A 20,638-nucleotide genomic window follows, 5' to 3' on the forward strand; every position below is an offset into this window, starting at 1 on the left:
CTTGAGGTAGATGAGTATGTTTTGCTAACTGAATGTAAATGTCACACCTTTTACAAACAAAGGGAGCTGGTGGGGTGTCGTTACTAATTCCATCACAATAGCTTTCCAGGAAGTTGCGTAAATAAGTGAACGTACTCTCCTCCAAGTCCACACAAAAGGGCCTGTGCCACGCCACAAGCTGCCTGAAAACAGAAGCACAAATATTTAATAAGTAATAAGAAACGCAGTGCTGTTTAAAAGTTTTGGGTCTCCAATTTCTTTACATTCTGCTTCAAACTGTATTAAAGTCATACAGTTAGACACCACAGAGCAACAAAGCTACACTGTACATTGGTTTAATGATTAGCTAAGGAATTACCTGTCAGTTGGAATTGCGGTCCAAGCCAGACTGTGAGATGTGCCAGCTGTAATTTGCTGGATCGAAACACCCTCTAAACCAAGCACTTTCTTGGGTTTGGAAATAGGTGTAGAAGTGTGACCCTGCCCACACTGGCCCATGGTGTTATTTCCCCACGCATACACTTCATTCTCTGATGACAAGAAAACCAGGTTCGTTGCAGCCGGAGCACATTTCTTTTATTATAAGTGTAATAATCATCTATAAAGGGAGTGTGAGCTGTTGACGATGTCTTACCGTGGGACAGAGCCAAACAGTGGCTGTCTCCACATGAGATATCAATGATCTTGGTGATGCTCAGGTCTTCTATCAACCGGGGCCTCAGAGCTGTTGTTTCAGAGGAGCCGCATCCTAAACATGAGCCACAGCCCCACGCAAACACCTAAAGAAAGAAATGTTTTGTTTTTTAATCTATGATTTACTGATGGAATGATCTACAGAATATTTGTCTGTAGTAATTATGCGGTAAACACTAATGAATTCATTATCAGAACTACAACTTTATACTAAAGAAGTGCTAATAGAGAATGAAAGCAACATTTGTTAATAAGACTTTGGTATTCCCTGTAAAATAAAAGCCTTCACCAAACTTTTTTCTTTTTTGTCTACAAATTAGTTTTACAAAATCTGTTTTGTCAAAGACTTCACAGACAAAAGGCAGTTTAATTAATTTAAATCTAACCAAAAACACTTCATCTCACCTGTCCTGCAGAGGTTAGGGCCAGAGATGACTGGCTACCAGCACACACTTTCCTGATGATGAATCCATGCAGGGATTCTACGACCTTGGGCCGATACACACGATTGGTGTCTCCGTGACCCAGTTTACCTGCAAGGATGAGTCATATTTGAGCACGATCGGGCACAACATATACTGCTGTGGCACTGTCACAAACATGAAAACATGCTTTAAAAGTACTTTAATTAAACTGTGTTTAAATCAAACAGTATACCATCCACTCACCATTATCCCCTCCTCCAAAGGACCACACAGTACGCCCATCCTGAGCCACAGCGATGGTGTGGGAGCTGCCACAGGCCACCTGCCCGACACCACTGATATCCTTCACTAGTGTGGGCATGTTCCGACTTTGGCTGTCACTTTGACCTGGACACAGGACATCAGAGGTTGTTGCTATGCTACCAGAGGAATGACATCACTTTGAAATGGCTGAGACAAGATCGAGCAATTTGAGAAATAAGCTGTGTACCAAGTCTGCCAAAGTCCCCTTCACCCCATGTATAAAGCTCTCCATCATTAGTCACAGCAGCACTGTGTCTGTAGCCAGCAGACACACAAACAACAACCTGTAAAAAAAAAAAAAAAAAAAAAAAAACACCACTATTTATATAATTATGTTCAAATCAATTGGCTTATAACATTTTACCAACATTTTTATTCCCTACAAGCTGCCATTTCCTGCTTACTTTGCCCAGCAGCGGTCCTTGTATGATTTTGGGATACTTTTGTGTAGCACTGTTGCCATGGCCCAGCTTCCCATATTCTCCATCACCCCAGCTGAACACCTGAAAGAAATATTTGACAATTTACATTGTATTAATCAGTTTAATTAAAATGTAGTGGTAGTGGAAGACAGTGAATAAAAGCAAGTGTAAATCATCACCCACACATACGGATGTTTGAGTGGGTGTGAAATGTGTGAAGTTTAATATATTACCAAACTGGCCTTAGAAAAGCGGGAAAGCTCCATCGCTTACTAACAATGTTATCAGGTACACCTGTTCGACAGATCATTAATGCATGTGTGATGCTATCATGGTAATATGGACCAATAATTCTGATAAATGTTTCCAGCACCTTGATGAATCTGTGCCATGAAGAGTTAAAGCAAGTTTCTAGACAAAAATCCAACCTGGTACTAGAAAGATGTACCTAATAAAATCTCTGGTGAGTGTATACACATTATATCGCAGTTGTAGTGTCACAAATCCAGCATACAAACCTTTAAAATATTTACTAGCAGTTATTCTAACTTCTCACCTCTCCCTCGACAGTGATGGCCAAAGTGTGACCATCGGAGCCCTTGGAGGAGGACACTTTCTTAATGTTCCTGTGTGGTTCAAGTACAAGCTTCTTGGGCATAGACTGGTTGTTGGAGTCCCCCAAGCCCAGACGGCCATAGCTGCCCTTTCCACATGCTTTCACTGAGCCATCCGCAGACACAGAGAAGGTGCAGTACTGGCCTGCCTCAATCTAACAGAAGATTAAAGTGGACGATGTAAACTGGCACGCTAAGATAATTCTAATGAATTATTAATGTAGTTCTGGTGTGCTTTCAATTTTATAAACTCACAACACCACATTCAATACAGCACTCATATCAAAAAGCATTTTCACCTGTTTTATTTGGAATTTTTGTTTTGTTCGCACAGTTGGGATTTTTAACATCTGTAACCATTTTTAAAAAAAATATAAAACCCATCTCAAGTGTGAGGCATGTGGAAAACCTATTAATACCACCAACAAAATTAGAGATTATCAAGTGTAAAAACTTCAATAAATAATAGGAACATTAATTATTTCATTTAAATAGTGTAAGCCCTACCCTTGTGGCTTGTCATACCATTTGGGCATCACTGAAGCCCTGCGTCAGTTTTGGCAGCAGGATTTTCTCCAGTGTCCCCTCTGCCAGCTGATGGCTGCTGTTGCTGCCCCACACATACACCATGACTGTGTTGCTCTCAGTGCCGGGAGCAGCTGCATCCGTGCTACACGAGCACAAGCAGTAGGACGCTAGGTTACAAATCTGTCGGTGTAGAGAGAAGCCTTTCAGGTCAGTTACTGTAAACGGCCATGAATTCGTAATAGTGTCGATATGCATGTCAATAAGATTTCACTCACCTCTTCAAATAAGCAGAGAGCTGCCTGGGAGAGTCGACAATGTCCATCTGCATCCTTCTTAAGCACCTGAGTATTGACGGGATCGCCACGAAAACCCTGGAAATAAATAGTTGTTGTTGATCCTTCAGCATAGTATGTTTTCACTTTAATCTGACATTCAGTGTGTGTAAATGTTGCATGCAGATTTGGATTTATAACAAAATGAACTTGTTTTTGCAGTCTGTTGTTTTGGATACCAAATATTTCAAAACCTGAAGTATGTATCAGAAGGAAAAACATTTCTCTCCTTAAGAACAGCGACATGCCACAGCATGATCAAACAGAGACTGAACACAAGCAGGCAACAACATAGCTCTTTGTAGGCACACTAGTTAGTGGAGAAAGCAGCAGCCTGTGTTCAACTTTTTTTGTCTCACTAGAAACAAATCAGCAATCTTATTCTTTTACACTCACCAGCCACTTTGTTAGATAAGGCCAATTAAATGTAATTCAGCCTAGCAGCACCAGCTATGACTCCAATACTTAGACTGAATTTGACCACCTCTACGTGATAAATAATGTGCAATATAATGAAGTCGCTGGCAACGGCCATCTCTGGTTGCCATTTGTACAGAAATATTACAAAGCTGATTAACCTGCTAAAGGATGACTCAATGCGCATATCTATAGAGGACAGCAAGGCTGACTCAATCCTAATCCTTATCTGCACATTAACCCATCTCTACAAGCTTCAATGACACACTTCATTTCTGAAAAGGACAGCCTACAGAAGCATGAACGTGAAGAGCCATTTTCCTACTTTAGAGACAATGGGGCTTTTATCAGTACGTTCATGAAAGGCTGTGAAAGTTACCAAAAATAAATGCATGAAGCAACCATGGCTCTAATTCAAATCACTCTGAAAGTGGAACAGAGCCACAGCATGTGAACTGATTGAACTTAAACTTCAGTAAACTAATATGCCCAATATATCACATGATTGCAGGACAAATCTATCTCATGCAATTTAAGAAATACCATCAGTGACCGAGTGTTACATTAAAAAAGTACGATTATCCAAAGACTGATATGAAAACAAGTCGCATACCGAATATTGCCTCATTTGGAGAAGAGTTTGATAGATGACATCAAAGCCCACACCGGCTGACTGCTGGGAGCTCAGTGAGGAGGAGGAGGAAGACAGTGTAGGGGTGGAAGAGGACATGGAAGCAGCCAAGGCTACCTCCACCCACTCTAGCAGAAACTTCAGGGAGCCTCTCTGCATGGCCAGGCCGAGCAGCAGCTCCAGCGCCAGCCTCCGACCAGTCGGGTCTGCGCCACCGTTCCCGCTGCTCACCGATGTCTTCTTCAGGAAGTCAGCCACCTGTGCCAGACAGTCCAGACCCACTGACGGGATCTTATTCTCATTAGCCAGAGAGAGTGGTGGCAGCGAAGTCAGGACAGAGGACGCTGTGTTGAGCACATCGTTGCAAAGCACAGACTCTGGATGAATAGAAGCTGCGTATCTCCAGTTCTGCTGCAGTAGTGAGAAGAGCAGACTCAAGCCAGTCCTGACACCCATTTCTATCAGAACATCTGTACCCGACTTGATTTTGGATGCTCCCCCTGGTAGGAAAGTCTCTGAGGCCGGCTCAATTTGCCCACATTCAGTTCCGCTGTCTTTGGAGTGGGAGGGCAGCTGCACACGGAATTTGTCATGGTATTTGCTGTGAAGTGCATAGTAGATTCTCTGTAGAACTACCAGCCTGTGGTGGAGACCCAGGGTGTAGGAGGTTTGCGTCAGCACGCGGTGAGCCAGCCATCGCTGGCTACGAAGCAGGGAGGACAGGTACTCTTCCTTCTCCGCAGATGCGCTGGACTCACATTCGAAGTCCGGAAGGCGTGGGCCTGCGAGTTCTTGAACAGGTTGGGCGAGGGTCACCACTTCCTTGTTGTGAAGGAGCTTATCGTAGAGCGTGGCAGCACCATGCCTCCTGGCTGTCTGCAGGCTGTCCTCTGCCGCCCAGGAGCTATTGAAGTGCTCCTGCCACTTCAGCAACACATGGGTCTGACAAGGCACCATGTCTGAGCATTATCTATACTCTGATGTATACCTAAAAAAAAACCCCAAACATATCAAAAGAGAGGATGAGGCTTAAAGAAAGTCTAATATAGAAAATTGACACATATCCACTCCAGTACAGATTAACATAAAGAAATGCACATCTCTCTTCATCACAAATTTACAGGCAACATTTTCTGCAGAAAGCCAGTGTTCTGATGCGTTTTCCTGCCAAGTGCATTCAGTGTGAAGGTGTCGGGTTTCTCCTTAGCGTCGGCACTTGTCCAACATACACTACATCCAGGATATTGCCATAGGCCCGGTGGGTATCACTGAAATAGGTCAGCTCACCCTATGATAGCAGCTAACTAGCACACCCACATTAATGAGGGTGCATTTGTCTTACAAGTTATTACGCCACAAAGCACAAAGGGATGCAATACAAAATAGCACATGTCAAATTTAAATTCATAATTCATTCATTTAAAGTTGGTTACCTAACCCCACATCCTCACCCAGTGATCTGCTGCATTTCTGTTGGCTTTCCAACCAAAATAAGAGCGTGTCTGTTTCTGTCGACTGGAAATGATGCATCTCCAGCCAAGCAGCTTTCCAGCTAGTAGGGAAAATAATGATTTCACTCATAATATTTTTCAGATAATCAGACACCAGCTGGTTAACTGTATCCAACCCCTTGAAAGTCATTTCATTCATAACAGAAATTAAACCACGACAGTCCTTGTAACGGTCACAATACGGAGGTCAACATTCATAGCACTAGTAGGCATGACATTCCCCTGAAACACTGCTTACGCAAATTCATCTTAAATATTCTAAAGCAGGTTAACCAGTAGACCTGATACCCACTCGTACATTTACAGTATCATTTTTTAAACATTTTAAACATACATGAACTAATACTTCTAGTTAATGGTGAACAAAACAGTGATATTAGCCATCTTGATTACCATTATGTTGATTATTGGATGACTCTACAGGTTCTAATTGTACCAAAACAAGCAGGTATGAGTAAAATCAGGTAAATTAACGGTTGCTCAACATGTGAGCACACAAATGTATCCATAGTCCTGTCACAGACTCTCATTTCTCTTGCTGTCCCTGAGGCCAATGGGGCTATATGGTTTCCACTTTGGCCAAAAATAACACCAGGCATTGATATAGTAGTGAGCTCCATGGTCAGACGACAACAAGAAACTGCCAGCAGTGTAAGACGCAACCATCACACACTGCAGACCGTCTGGTATTTAAGGATATCAACATTCAGGACACGATGTGAATTTAGTTCTCTTTTCTTATTCCAAGCAGCTCATTTCAGACTTTAGTCAGCAAATGTCAATCTACATTATATATAGTATCTAGAGTATACACACAAAAACACTTCTTCCATTCCTGATTGTCTAGAGCAGATAACAGTTTGGGCCAAAGGTCCCAATTGGTTAAAATGAAAACAAAGGCTCAATAAACCTACATCGTTTGTTGGTTTTGTTTTTTCTGTTTTTTTCCGCATTAAATGCAATGAGTTTAAGTATATAAAAATGTGCTATACAATAAAAATTGCAACTGTCATAGGTGGGATCAAGCAATTGGGGGGGGGGGACAGCAGTATATCAGTAACTCCCAGTGATATCTTCCAAAAAAAAAATCCTTTGGACCAAGATGATAAAAATCTGACAATTTAGCAGATTCTGTCTCGGAACCCTTAAAAACTAAATGTGCTTTTCTATGGAACAAACAAATGCTTTTCCCATAAAACAATACAAAACATCTTTTTTTAATGTAATCTATATATTTTTCTCAAATATTATTATTTTATTTTATTTTTACTTTAAGACTACATTTTTTTGCAAGGTAGCTGAGCTCAAATCCACATGAAAATAATCAAGATTTTAAACGCAACCTCCTTTATACTGACTGCTGGATGAGGTGAGCTGACACTAGGACGCCCTTTCGGCACGATGGGGTTTGGAAGTTGTCGAGAATGAGCTGGAGGAAGTTGCCGACCCAATTAAGGGACGTTTGGGCTGCCGTTGCCAGGACAACCCCGATCACTAAAAGCATAATGAATACTTGAATGACTGTTAATCAAAACCAGGACTGGATAACAAAGGAAATTTGTTCACCATAAAACAAGCTACCGGTTAAAAATAAATGAAATTCAATAATAATAATAATAATGATAAATACAATTTAACAATAATAATAATTCTAGCATAAATGAGTTGGGCACCCACGCTAATGACAACCCGGTAGGACATTTAGTATTTAAATTAACAGCATGACACAGTCCTACGGGCTGGCTTCTCGCTTTAAAGCTTATATCAACATTTAGTACCGTTACCGTTACGTGGCTCACGTCTCTCTGGTTCATTGTTACATAGTAGCTACCGACCTGCACCCATAAAAACACCGGCAAACGTAAAGCGCAGATTCCGCCGTGTCATTCACAAACACCGGTAACATTATTCTGCGTCTGCGGTGACAGCTGAGCTAATGCTGGCTGCAGTGCAGTTGCTAGTCTGCTCCATGGCTGTCAAAACCCGACCAAGCCCCTCCACTTGGTGCCTGTCAGCTCCCGGTAAAATAAACCCCCGCGTGGGTCGCTAACGTCGTAAAGGTAATTTTAAAATGAAAAGTGCTCGGGAGACATATAAGGCACATTGACAGTAAAAACACAGCCAGTAAATGTTTTGCGTTACCTGCTGTGTCCCAGTGAGGTCTCCCTTGGACGCAAATATCATCATCAACCTTCTCCTCGCTCCCCCTCTTCTTCTTCGGACGACTTTTAATCGCCGATGGCAGCCGGTGTTTGGTCACCGTGTTACCGCCACCGTGTGTCTCGGAGCGAAGCTCATTAACGTCACTAACACCTTTGAGTTTTTGTTTAAAAAAAAATCTGCATGGCTAGAAAAACAGTCCGAGTGGATAAACAAGAGACAGACTGTAGCCACATTGAATTTCCTAAACCACAGTTGTAGCAAAAATAATTATACCCCATTAAACCGCTCTTTAAAAAAATCTTATTATAAATTATAGAAGTTTTATAAAGATACAATACTTCCGGGAAGTATGCACTTAACAGTATTAATTAGGCAAAATGAAAATTAGTAAGAAACGCAGACGAATGAGCCTCTGAAACTTTGTTGCATTATGGGAAATGTAGGATCTGTAGCGACCCTGGGGCTCGGAACCAGGTTAATTCTTTCTCACGTTTCATTTCTGTTCTCCTGAGTCGCTTATGTCTAGTATCTTGTGATGATTGCTACTCTTGATGTCCAATAATAGTATTTTTCCAGCCTTACCTTTTAGGTTAAATAGAAACGTAAGGAGCTCTTTTTAACTTAAAAAATAACGAGGGAGCAAAGATTTGTCATCAGAATCGTTTCAATCTCCCTTTTATTACTATAAAACTCAACAATATGAATGCAGTAAATATAACAAAGAGCTAAACATTATTGTAAATTTATATGAATTTATTTTTGAAAGCCTTTCCTCTGTGATTTCAGGTGCACATAAAATTAAATGCAATCTGAATTCAAGAAACTCATATGTGTGTAAAGATGTATCTCCTATTGTGCAACCTGTTAACGAATAAGAGTTGTCACACAGCTACAGGCCCAGTAACTAACACAAAACTAAAGTTGAATCAGTGGCGACAAACCTAATGCTATCGGAGCTCCGGGGGTTCCCACTCAGACAAAAACAAACCAAACTAAACTTGTGACATCAGTTCACACGAATTTCAATTCCTGGATGGCGGTCCAGAGTTAATCCCACTTCCAAGCCGGATTTCTAAAAAAAGGGACTGACAAAACTGACTGACAAAAAAAAAACGGGGGGGACAACAACACCGGAATGAGGAAATTGACGAGAGCGAGCCATGTGCAAAACAAAGTTGTTCATTGCTGATAACCATGCAACCTGATGAACCACAGGTCACTCCGCTTAAGTCTCGCAGAGGTGCTCAGCTTCTCTAGTCTCACCAGGACACTCATCCAAAGGACAGCATCACCCCTTTCAAGCTTTCTGCTCATTCCGCTCCTCCGCGTGCAGTGATGTTTTTTCTGCTTATCACAGTGTCGTGTTCACTCGTGGTGCATGATGCTGAGGCATGGAGCGCCAGTGTGAAGTACGCGGTGAACTGCCCCGACAGATGCACGGCGGAGCGGTGTGGCGGGACGCAGCGGTGCTCTCGGACGGTCCTGGATGACTGCGGCTGTTGCCAGGTCTGTGCAGCCGGCAGAGGGGAGCACTGCTACCGCACAGTGTCGGGGATGCACGGAGTGAAGTGCGGACCAGGATTATTCTGCGAGTTCTACAAGGATGAAGACGACTATGGAGACGAATATGGAATTTGCAAAGGTATTTTCTCATTAAATAACCTTAAAAAAAAATCTGGGACCTGTTTCTGCATGCTGCAGTTTGATAACACTGATGTTACTGCACCAAACCCAGTATCCATTTATGTTATTACAGCCTTTGCCCAAGGTTTTAGAAATTCTCCCAAATAACAGCACACATTTGTAAGAATGTGCAGATGCGGACATCCTTGCTGAATATTTAACTTGATGATTATACCTTGTATAATCTGAGACTTGCAGTTTATGCTGTAGAAATATCCACTAAATAATAAACGTTTTCTTTCTTTACAGACTGTCCCTATGGAACCTATGGGGTTGAGTGCCGTAAGACCTGCAACTGCAAGGGAGGCATATGTGACAGAGAGACCGGAGCTTGTCTCACCCTCACCTTCTTTGCCAAAATCGCCAGCAAGCTTAAGAATGAACCACAAGCAGGTAAAGGAGAAATATTATTTTCATTTAAAGTTGAAGGTTTGAAGGCTTTGTGTAATTAGTAATAACTTCTCTATGGGATAGTAGAAGTTGAATGTCTTGCCAAGTGGACTAAATGAAAATTCTGAATATGATGTATCACTTGCATGAACTGAAAGGCTAATGGTCTCCTTTACTTGTATTCTCAGGGACTGAGGTGGGCTCGGGAGAAGTGAACGCTGTGCAGAACACAGATCAGAACACAAACAGATCCACTGCTCCAAAGCGGCTCAACCCTCGCTGACAAGTGCTGACAAGACTGAATCTATTCAGTGTAAATGTAGCATTAACTTATAAATGAACTGAAAGATATATTTTATTAGAATACGTCAGATAACAAATTTTAAAAAAAGAAAGAAAGAAAGAAAGAAAAAACACTTTGTTACAGCTTTTAGAGTTTTTAGTTGGTTTGCTTGGTTTTTGTTTGACACCATTATCTTTTCTAATGAAATATGCAGACTATGTTATTCTTTCCAGATCTTTCTTTGTTCCTCAATAAATTAATGAAAATGACCCTGCAGTCTCTTCCCATTAGCTTCAGTGTCATTTAGAGTGCCTTTGTTTGTCAAAGTTGAACTGTACAGTGATCCAAAATGGGCATTATCATACACAACACCGGGTGTGGTAGAGAATGCTTTTGCAATTAAACCAAAGTTATCACTTAAGGTTATCGTTTAATTGCCTAATTTAGCAATACAAAATTTGCCTTGGTTGTTAAATCAAGCCAGACATGAAACACCGAGTGGGTATGTTGTAAAAGCGTTAATTACTGCATGGTAATTAACATATTGTGCAGTTGTAGATTAAACTAATTAAATATAAAGGACAAATAAGCCCATAAATAAGTGGAATCCATTCATGTTGTTAACTGTAAGTACATTGTGCAAGGCGACAGAGTTGTTTGGACACAGCAGATTAATCACTGTAAGCCAGAAGCCTCTCCAGGCTTTGCTTGGCTGTGTGCTTTATCGCCATATTACTGCAGCAGGGAGCTCTGCCATTTCTTCATATACCTCTGGGTTTTTCTCTTTTTGCAGTAGGCTGGGTTCCACCAGGAAAAACCCCCCACAAACCAAGACATCATTTTTTATCTCAGATGAATATTCTCTTTATTCCCAGAGTATTTTTGTGTGCAGAAAATTTACTGTCCAGATATAGTTGTAAATTTGGACCAAAGTGTCACACGGATAGAAAACCTTGGTATTTATTTAAGGGAGGGGAAAGTGGTCTTTTGAGGAGTGCAAAAATATTAAGAAGTCTGATGAGAAGCGCATATTTTGAGCAAAAGGAATTCCTGTCAGTGTGGTTTCCCATGATGATGTGACATGATGTATCCAAACACAGGAGCAAAAATGGATTTTATTGCTGAGACTTTTTACAGACATCTTTGACTTCTCATTTTTTTGGGGTGCCCTAGTTTCTTAGCTTTCACAAATGGGAAAATATGCTTTTTTCCCATGCAGAACACAACTCTCAATCAATGAATTACGTTTTAATCCAAAAATGCAAAAAGAAAAACTGGAGGAGGAAAGAGAGAGGATTCAAAGAAGGAAGGTTTCTCAGTCTATGTAATGAAGGACACAAACTTTTAGTTTTGTAACAAGAACAAGAAAAGCAAACATTATAATATTGTTTATTTACAGGATTTTTTTTCTCCATTTCACCCATCGGTTTCTTTAAACACCAGAGAAGATAGACACAAATTTTAAGTCAGTGAGCATCATTAAGAATACACACTTTTCAGAAAAAGGTATCTAACTTTAGATTTAACAATTTTATTTAAATCCTAAAATCTACAGAAAAACAGTGGAACAAATTCTGTGCAGATTATACAAAGCACTTCAAACAGTGTTGTGTAAAAGTACTAGCCACCCCTCATTTCTTTATTTTTTGCTCCCAAGTGGAGACAGGCTGCCTTTATCAGCAGCCTATCACAAAACATTTCATTTGTTTCCATTTTTTAGCTGAATCCATGATAAATGCTAAAGATGACCCAATTTGACAGGCATAAAATAGTATTGTTTGCATAAATAATATGATTCCCACTGAGGTATTAGCAACAAACTTAGCATATGTCTGCAGTGTGGGCAGTCTGTCCTTAAAAAAAGAAAAGAAAAAAAAACCTGAGAGATGCATTTAGCCCTTTATTTGATCATCTACTGTTCATTAGAAATAGTCTCAGTGGAAGGGTGGATGTCAAGAAAACAAAGGAAAAAGCTGTGGTATGCCAAATTATAGTGACAAATCTCTGGCAACAAGTCTGATGGAGTGATGAATCCCAATGTGAAATTTTGGGTTCAAATCATTATCATTATGTACAGAGGGGATCAGGACAGAGGGACAAAATTTGTAAAACCAACACAGTGGAGGCTCTGTCACGGTTTGGGGCTGTATTTCAGCCAGAGGTTTAGCGATCTCGTCAGAATTCATGGAACTGAAAAACAGATTTTGATCCATCACACAATATCATCTGGAAAGCATCAGATTGGCAACATCTTCTTTTTCCAGCACGATAATGCTTCCAAACACACTGCCAGTGCAGTAAAAACTTACCTGGATAGAAAAATGCACAACTGAACACTATGAGCTGTGGATTACCCTCAGAGCCCTGACCTCAACATTACTGAAGCGGTGTGCGATCATCTTGACAGAGAACAGAGCAAAAATCCGCCAGCATCCAAAGAAGAGCTTTGAATGTCCACTAAGAGAGTTCAAGGTGATTAGAAGAATATAGGTGGCCATACCAAATATTGATTTTCAAGACTTGTTCAAACCCTGTTTTAGCCTTTTATACTGTCTTATATACTGTCTTCCCGTGTATGTTTACATATGTTCTATTATATTGCTGCACCTTTGTCTGTAGCAAAATATTTAGAAATGAGGGGTGGCTCAACATTTGTGCACATTTTTTAACTATATGAGTTCATGATAACATTTGAAAACAATAATGTAACACTCTGATAAATGTCAAAGTATTCATATACATATATATTTTGGTTTTTAATAACACTTATCGTGACAGTTCAATGAAATTAAATTAATTCTTTAAAATTGTAAGGAATCCTCATGGCATTAATGATCATTCATTACATGTGGCACTTGATTCGATACTTATCGTATGTAATCCTTCATAAGGCAGCATTAACGTATAGAAACTCTGCTGGAGATTGAAACAAAAATAACTACAGAACATCCAGGACAATAAAAAAAGTTCAAGAAAATACTGGCCAAGCTAAAAATAACTCTTATTAGCCTCACCTCTGACTCTTACTGGTACAAAAATGTTTTCCAGTATTCAGCTTGTTTATTTCCTGTGCTTCCTGACACCTGTGAAAATGGTCCTTCTTCCTGTTGTTGTTGTGTCTGCCCAAGACAGGAATTTAAAAGCATGGGGTTTTTCAAGTGACACTCCGAAAGCTCTGGAATTTATACGTGACACACAACTGCACATGCCCTGTCCTTGTTTTGGGAGCTAGTTAGAGGACGCTTCACGTCCGTTATATTATCGTTTCAATCAACACTTCACCTCTAAACACTACGGCAGAGTTAAAATGTGGCCAGTCTGAATTTGTTTCTAAATCATAAATATGATGAACAGGAGTGTATCAGCATATCCGTATTATTATTTACAGGAACATTCATGATTTCCCAATCCTCACATTTCCTTGACCAATAGCCATAAAAAGCAGAAAGGATGAAGTTTCCTGAAAAAGACACAAATTACACTGTATGGGTGTTGCTTCTCAGTCCAAGGACAAGGTGACACACACAAACACACACACAAACACACACACATACATACAGGTATGGGACAGTCTGTGTGTGAAGGCAGGAGCATTCACACATTCAAGTGCTTAGGCTCAAATGTTCCTCTCATTCCCCTGAGAACCGACCGGCCGAGGTCCCGCAACCAAACAAAGGACCCTGGAAAATAACAGGAAAGAGTTGGTGAGAAATACCCTTTATCTGACTCCCTGAACACGTCACTGCCGCCTCTGCAGAAACAAAGGTGCGTGAATGGAGTAGTAAATAACACTGATTTACTGCAAATAGATGTTCTGGTATTTATACTTTGGCTCTGCCTCAACAGGTTGTTTATTGTAGCAGTAGACTGACAAACACTGCAAACAAGGAAATTAAGTGATGAGTTTGATTACACTGATTGCAGGTAATCAAAACTAAGCAACAAGAAGCACGTCGCGACCATCCTGGTCTGTTCAAATGACGTAAATTCGGTCAGATTAATCAACTCTTTTGGTTCTTTTAATCAATGGTTTCTCTCGCTTTTTCTTTTTTTAATGGTTCTCAGAAACCTCACGTAGTAAACTGATAGCAGCAAAACAACAGGTCAGAGCCTTGACCTTGGCGACCTGACAGATTTCTGACCCCTGGGGGGGATTGTCTTTTCCATCATGACGTGACGTGAGGAGGAACATTCCCCAGCAGCTTTATCATCACACCTCCAGAATATGGAGACTTACTTTTAGTAGCCAACAAACAAAACAAAGAAATAAATGATTTTTTTTTTTCATAATTGCCTGAGATATTTATTCATTTAAGTCTTTGCTTTACTGCTTTAAGGACCTTTTTTTTTATTACTTAATGAAAGGGGATACATTTTTTTATTATTATTAATTTGGAAACAGTAAGGAATTTTCTGGCATTAGAAAAATGTTCTCCTGGCAAATGTCCTTTTTTCTGCAGAAATCAGAAATATTTACCATTAGTACATTTCCTTTACTCCCAGTTATGGGCATTAAACACTATCAGAACAAATGAGTCACAAATTTATCTTTCACAAGAAATGTTGCGCAAAAACGTAGTCATAAAGTCACAAAGCCTTCCTTGCATCTTAGTTTTGGAAATAAAGAAGTAAATGGGGACATATTTCAAACTTTGATATTAAATTATAGTTTGACCACTAAAGTTGACAAGATGCATTTTCGTTAACTGGTTTTTAACAGCATGGCTGTGGATCGGGACTGCCCCGCCTTTGCATGTGCGTTCATAAAGGATGTAGTGAGAGCAGCAGCAAGACATTGAGGAGAACACGTATCTGTGACAGACATGACACTGATTAGGGTTAGGGGTTTGTAAACATAAAAGGAAGTGGGTTGCTAAGTGGCTTGCAGATATTTAATGGTTGCAGGCAGAATAGAAGTTGAATTTGACTTAATCGCCTTTCTAATCCACTGCTAAGTTATTTACTTTATATCAAGGATGTCAAACTCATTTTACGTTGTGGGCCACATGCAGTCCAGTTTGAGCTTAAGTGGACTGGACAAGTGAAACTCCCCTTTTTTCAGTGTGAAGAAGTTTAATGACACATTTAATCATTGACATACTGTAGCTTGATATAAGACAAAGAAGTGCAATTTCAACAGTACATCTCACTTGTTTTCTTCATAATGAGGAAATGATGCTGTAGTAAATGAAAGAAATTTGTGAGCACCACTCTTTGGGCTTAAATTGTAAGGCTTAAATATGTAAAATCACAGACAAAGTTCTTGTAACTCATTGCCAAGACTGTCCTTTAATTATAAAACATAAAGTTTTTCTTAATTCAAAGCAAATATCTTATGTATTTATTTTTGCTTATCTATTACTTTTACTTTGGTGTATGAAAAGCCACGGGTGAGGTCTTTATCAGTAGGAAAAACTGTAAAATTATGACTATAAATTTTAAAATTGAAAATGGATGCCCTCCCTTACAGTGGGTCGGCCTGGAGTCTTGGCTAATTCTGGTCCCTGGGTTTGCCACCCCTCACGAAACTGAGGTTTAATTTACTCCAAAATCAAAAGTCTGAATTAACACCATCTGTCAGATTATCTCAGTGCAAGAAGTAGTGTGTTATTTTTCTATGCAATAAACACTGCTTCATCATGTTACTTTACAGTAAAGTGGGAGTTGCATTGCAGGCAAATAATGTGTGGGCAGGATTAAGATGAGCAAATGCTAGGGTACATGAAACATGAAATATCAGTGAAACGGGGTATAGGAGAGGTTTTGAGATTAGAAATACAACTTGTGTGTTTACAGGTACACACACAAATTATCAATCTTTTTTTTTAAACAAATATAGCTTTTATTATAAATACTTAAATATATATATATAAATAAAGCTTGTATGCACGGTGGTTTTCACTTTTGCCTCACAGCAAGAAGGTCCTGAGTTTGACTCCACTGTCAGGGCCTTTCTGGGTAGAGTCCACATGTTCTCCCTGTTTTTATATGGGTTCTCTTCGGGTACTCCGGCTTCCTCCCACAGTCCACATTATGATAAAAAAAATTAATTTAAAAAGCTACAAATGGGCATTTTTTTAAAAATGCCCATTAAAAAGCTTTTAATTTTAGTGAACGTGAACAGAGTTTTGAAATACATAGATTTGTGATTACCCATTGTTGGAGAGACACATGGACCTCTGGTGGCTTCTTTTTGCACTGTCGGACAAGAATAAAAAGAGAAAAATAAACATGCTTGCAGAAGTTCCTATTTCAAATGTTTTAGAGACCGCCAGCAGAGAGCACTATTGTATACAAAGAGAATGGTAACCTTACACCACTGATACATAATGATTACTTTTACCCAGGTGCTATTAGATATTTCAGGTACCTTAGCATATGTAGACATGTGCACTTCATGTAACTCAAGGTCAACTGGATTTTTTAGTTTAAGAGAAAGAAGGAAAAGAAATGTGCCCCGTGGTGAGATAAATACGCTGCAAGAAGTGGAATGGAATGAACATGTCTTTTTGTGAGTGGGTGTGTTTGTGTGTCTGTTTTTTTTTTTAAAACTTCCTTTCAAAACACCAGCACTCAGTATATTACAGAATGTGCCAAATGACTTTATAAGGAATGAATGCACCTCGAATTAGGGCTTCTGAATGGCACCACTTGTTTACTGTGCATGTTTAACTGGGAGGTTTAAATTAGCTGGCAATAGAGGAAGGTTGAGAAGATGCATTTTATCTTATAGCTGAAGGTGGTATCTGTATGAAGGTGATGTAAATTTAAAACACAAGTGTGTGGAAAAAAAAAAGAGTGAAAATGTCAAAATTCAAGTTCAAAATTTTTATACACATTTGAACATCTTATCTGTCCACCCATCTGCTTGCTAAGTTAAACGGACACATTTCTGACATCTCAATGACATCACTGAATAGAAGCATCACATGCAATCACACATATTTCCAGTAAAATACACAAAATGTGGACCAAAAACTGCTGAGTGAAGGAGATGAAGTGAAGGGAAGCAGCAGCAAACCCAAGCTTATGTCATAAATAACCAACAACACCCAAATAATCATTGGCACAAACATAAAAAATGCAGTTACCTAAATATTAGAATATCATTTCTAATACTTCAATTTAAACATTTTCACTTTATCTTTGTCCAAAGCTCGACCCTGCCAGCACAAGCATGTCTGCATTCTTTTGTAGCCAGTCATACCTGCGGGCTAAAATGTGTTTTTGCTTTTGCAAAATTCATTGGTAAGTTTGTTGCACTCAGATCTTCACATCGTGTTCCATTTTCATTTCTTCTGTCCTTGTCCTTGATACAGCTTTGTGCATTCAGCTCCCTGTCATCAGAGACAGTGCTCAGGCACAGCTGTGCAGATATAGCATGTAAACTAAGCAATTTTTTCTCATACATTTGAGTTACCTAGGCAAAAACAAGGTAGTAAACTAAAAAAAAAAAAAGCTAATATGGCTTGTTTGAACATAACCTCAATGATGGCATCAGTCAGATATGTAGCCATTAACCTGGTTTCACAAGGATGAATGAGTGACACAGATCAAACAGACTAACAGATGAGCGGATATAATTTATCATGTCATACTTTGGTTTCTATATGCCATACAAATACAAACAGGGAGGTAACTTTGCTATGGAGAGCTGTCCATTGTACAGTTTAATACTATCCTGTACAGCTGTTCTGAATAAAGGGATCTCATTATAGTATTTTTCCCTTCTTGTTCTAATTGACACTGTCATTGATTGTGTGATTTTTGAATAGAAATCAAGCAATAACTGATCTTTACCATTGGGGGGCAGTGTGAACAAGCTGTAAACACAGACATCCTTTAAAAGTGGGTCAAAGAGTTTCACTCAGAGTCAAAAAAGCACCAACATCATTCACCATTTATTTAAGTCATTTTTGCATCTGCCTGGTGTATTTTTGTTTTTTCTCTCTGTCAGGACCGTTTGCCAACCAGCTACAACCTCTGTGTGTCTGCTTTGTGGCTTTGTGGGGTACTGATTACAGCCACTGAAGCTATATGGAGCATCTTGCATCCTTAGTTAGTGAGCTGGCATTTATTTCTGTAAAATGAGACTCTGTTTACTGGCTGCTTATCTGCTTTTGAGTCTAACACGTAAGCCTTTCTACCTTTCTGTAAAGGCTCTCTAGATTTTTGCCAAACTAAACCTCATTATGATGCTAAGAGGGAAGTGCTCCCAGACACCTGCCCACTGTGGTTATCTACCCACTTACTGTCACGACACACTGACTTGCAGAAGTTGAAGATCACACAGCTACTGCTTTCATTCTTTGGGAATTTACACAAGGGGAAAAAGTGAATAGGAAACTTACAAATGGAGAAATGAAGCTGAAAAGCTGAAAAACAAATAACATTTCCATATTTCAATTCACAGTGAGTAGGTTCTTCTCACCAGAGATTCCTGCTGTCTGTCCAGAAGTCACCAGTCCAAAACCTCTGACTGCAAGGCCATGAGAACAGGAGACACACTGAGAAAAACTCATTCCCAGAGGCTTCCTCTGTGAAGATTCATCCATACTAATCTCATAAGTTGTCTATCAGATGAGGTCTCCCAGAATATCCCATGGGAGTAGATGCAGCTCCAGCTTGTTTACAGATGGCCACTTCCTACGTCACAAGGTCACACTGTTTCATGTTCAGCATTCCTCGTCCTGCAAATATAATAAAACACGCTGAGGGATGGCCGAGGACAGATGGCTCCAAGCCTGCTGTTGTTTGTTCCATTTTATTTAGTGAGATTTCTCATAAGGATGCTTAATTTTTGTAAAGTGATTAGATTTTATTACAAAGCAGGAATTCTGTTTATTTTTGATTGCCAGATATTAAAAAGCTTTGTTTTTTTATTTTTACTGAATTAGAGGGACAAGAGCTTTAAAAATAAAGCTAAATGATTGATGTGCCAACAGTCTTTAGTCATCTGATTAGCAAAAATGCTTCTTAAAAATGGTGCTCTAGTGTCAACACTGATGTCAGCATGTTAACACGCTGCTGTATGTCAGTAAGAGTGGGTGCCCCCAACCTTGGTGTGTAGAAGCCCCACCCACCTGCTGTTCACACCTTGTGTTTGTGAGGGATGGCCACTTAGAAGAAAGAGAGGGTGAGGGTAGTTAAAAGGGCTTCTTTCAGATAGCAACTGATAAATGAGACTTATTTTCACAACCGTGAGCCATGCAAAGCTTCTCTAGCAGAATACAAAACTATAGATGTGAAGTTTAAAATGAGCACAGTCGCCTTGACTTAGAAGTTTGACTAAAACCACCAGTAACAGTGATGATCACAACATGAACATCTGTAGAAAAAAAATCACAGCGATGCAATTTACTTGACTTTAACTGGCTTTAAAAGTGTCAACTTCATTACAACCCATAAAGGAAATATAAGTGAGATTCAACCTCTGGGGACTGAAATTTTATTACAAAGCATTTGCAGTTCTGTTGAGATATTTCACTCCAAAGTGAAGCAGAGGACAAGCTAATGTTCCCATAAGTGGAGCCTGGCGGCCTGCATGGCTAATGACCAGAGAATTATGATCACAATTTAATGATTGGTGCTAAACAGGTCATAGATCTCTCTCTCTTGCCCACAGCCAGCTAATAGATAATAAAGAAAGGCCTGAGCCTTCACTTGACCCTCTACTATGTCAGGAACCCAGCTGGGACCTTGCTTGTTGATATTATCTCCTCCACAGTTGTCAGCACTTCATTTAAAGTTCTCCGTCACCTCACTCAACCAGCTCCTCCACAAGACTGCAACACCACAACAGGTCAAATTTGCCCACATCTTATTACCTGTGAGTTTGCAAACAAACTCATCATCATGCAGATGATTTGATTTTGAGGAAGTAATTATTGTGGACACACCGGCTACCTCCTACACAGACTGGAATTTGCGTCTCTCCATTGGTAATGAGCACATTTTGCAGGCTCAGGGGATAAATTGGGAATTTATAAATGCTGGTCCTGTGGTGATAACATAAAATTTAGTTTCCATGCTGACCAGTTCTATAAATTATACATTTGAGCTTGGAATATTTTTTTTCTTTCAAATGCAAAAAATTTATTCTATTCCTTTACTGACATTATGCTATTATGCTATGGGGGCCTGAAATAGCCAATGCATTTTTTTTTTTATCACCAATTTTAAATTAAATGTTTGATATTTATTGATTCATTCAGTCATCACATATTGCACAGATCATGCAAAA

At 39.6% G+C, this 20,638-nt stretch overlaps 2 protein-coding genes and 1 long non-coding RNA gene across 7 annotated transcripts in view; 1 reads left to right on the forward strand and 2 right to left on the reverse strand.

Moving 5' to 3' along the window:
* The window catches only part of LOC116331850 (probable E3 ubiquitin-protein ligase HERC1), a 58,695-nt gene extending 50,501 nt beyond the window's left edge, over positions 1–8,194 (reverse strand). For 3 of the 5 annotated variants that reach the window (XM_039614893.1, XM_031754667.2, XM_039614890.1), the window contains exons 1-12: positions 8,019–8,194; positions 4,348–5,353; positions 3,261–3,356; positions 2,983–3,165; positions 2,400–2,612; positions 1,826–1,924; positions 1,609–1,705; positions 1,362–1,505; positions 1,099–1,226; positions 635–779; positions 359–530; positions 48–182 (exon numbers count right to left, since the gene is read on the reverse strand). In XM_039614893.1, the coding sequence (XP_039470827.1) occupies positions 48–182; positions 359–530; positions 635–779; positions 1,099–1,226; positions 1,362–1,505; positions 1,609–1,705; positions 1,826–1,924; positions 2,400–2,612; positions 2,983–3,165; positions 3,261–3,356; positions 4,348–5,322 (2,387 nt within the window). In that variant the 5' untranslated portion in view covers positions 5,323–5,353; positions 8,019–8,194. Of the gene's footprint in view, positions 1–47; positions 183–358; positions 531–634; positions 780–1,098; positions 1,227–1,361; positions 1,506–1,608; positions 1,706–1,825; positions 1,925–2,399; positions 2,613–2,982; positions 3,166–3,260; positions 3,357–4,347; positions 5,354–5,816; positions 5,880–7,711; positions 7,747–8,018 lie in introns of those variants that run through there. The other 2 variants (XM_039614892.1, XM_039614891.1) reach the window with 2 other exon arrangements.
* A 956-nt stretch (positions 8,195–9,150) lies between these two features.
* On the forward strand, positions 9,151–10,664 carry esm1 (endothelial cell-specific molecule 1). The gene is made up of 3 exons (XM_031754623.2): positions 9,151–9,681; positions 9,972–10,115; positions 10,301–10,664. Exons 1-3 carry the CDS (start codon positions 9,375–9,377, stop codon positions 10,393–10,395), a joined length of 546 nt encoding a protein of 181 aa, XP_031610483.1. The 5' UTR covers positions 9,151–9,374; the 3' UTR covers positions 10,396–10,664.
* Positions 10,665–11,789: 1,125 nt separating this feature from the next.
* On the reverse strand, positions 11,790–18,992 carry LOC120441011. The gene is made up of 3 exons (XR_005613711.1): positions 18,827–18,992; positions 16,549–16,593; positions 11,790–14,075 (listed from the first exon to the last, which is right to left on the reverse strand). It is a non-coding gene; the product is annotated as an uncharacterized LOC120441011 (long non-coding RNA).
* Positions 18,993–20,638: the final 1,646 nt, after the last annotated feature.

The sequence above is a fragment of the Oreochromis aureus genome, linkage group 7, assembly GCF_013358895.1.
Source record: "Oreochromis aureus strain Israel breed Guangdong linkage group 7, ZZ_aureus, whole genome shotgun sequence".
Lineage (NCBI taxonomy): Eukaryota > Metazoa > Chordata > Actinopteri > Cichliformes > Cichlidae > Oreochromis > Oreochromis aureus.

Excerpts from the sequence above, each read along its gene's own strand:
- esm1 (XM_031754623.2), top strand. The coding sequence starts at position 9,375 with ATGTTTTTTCTGCTTATCACAGTGTCGTGTTCACTCGTGGTGCATGAT. Across the intron at positions 9,682-9,971 it reads CGAATATGGAATTTGCAAAG|ACTGTCCCTATGGAACCTAT; the intron begins GTATTTTCTCAT and ends CTTTCTTTACAG. Across the intron at positions 10,116-10,300 it reads TAAGAATGAACCACAAGCAG|GGACTGAGGTGGGCTCGGGA; the intron begins GTAAAGGAGAAA and ends TTGTATTCTCAG.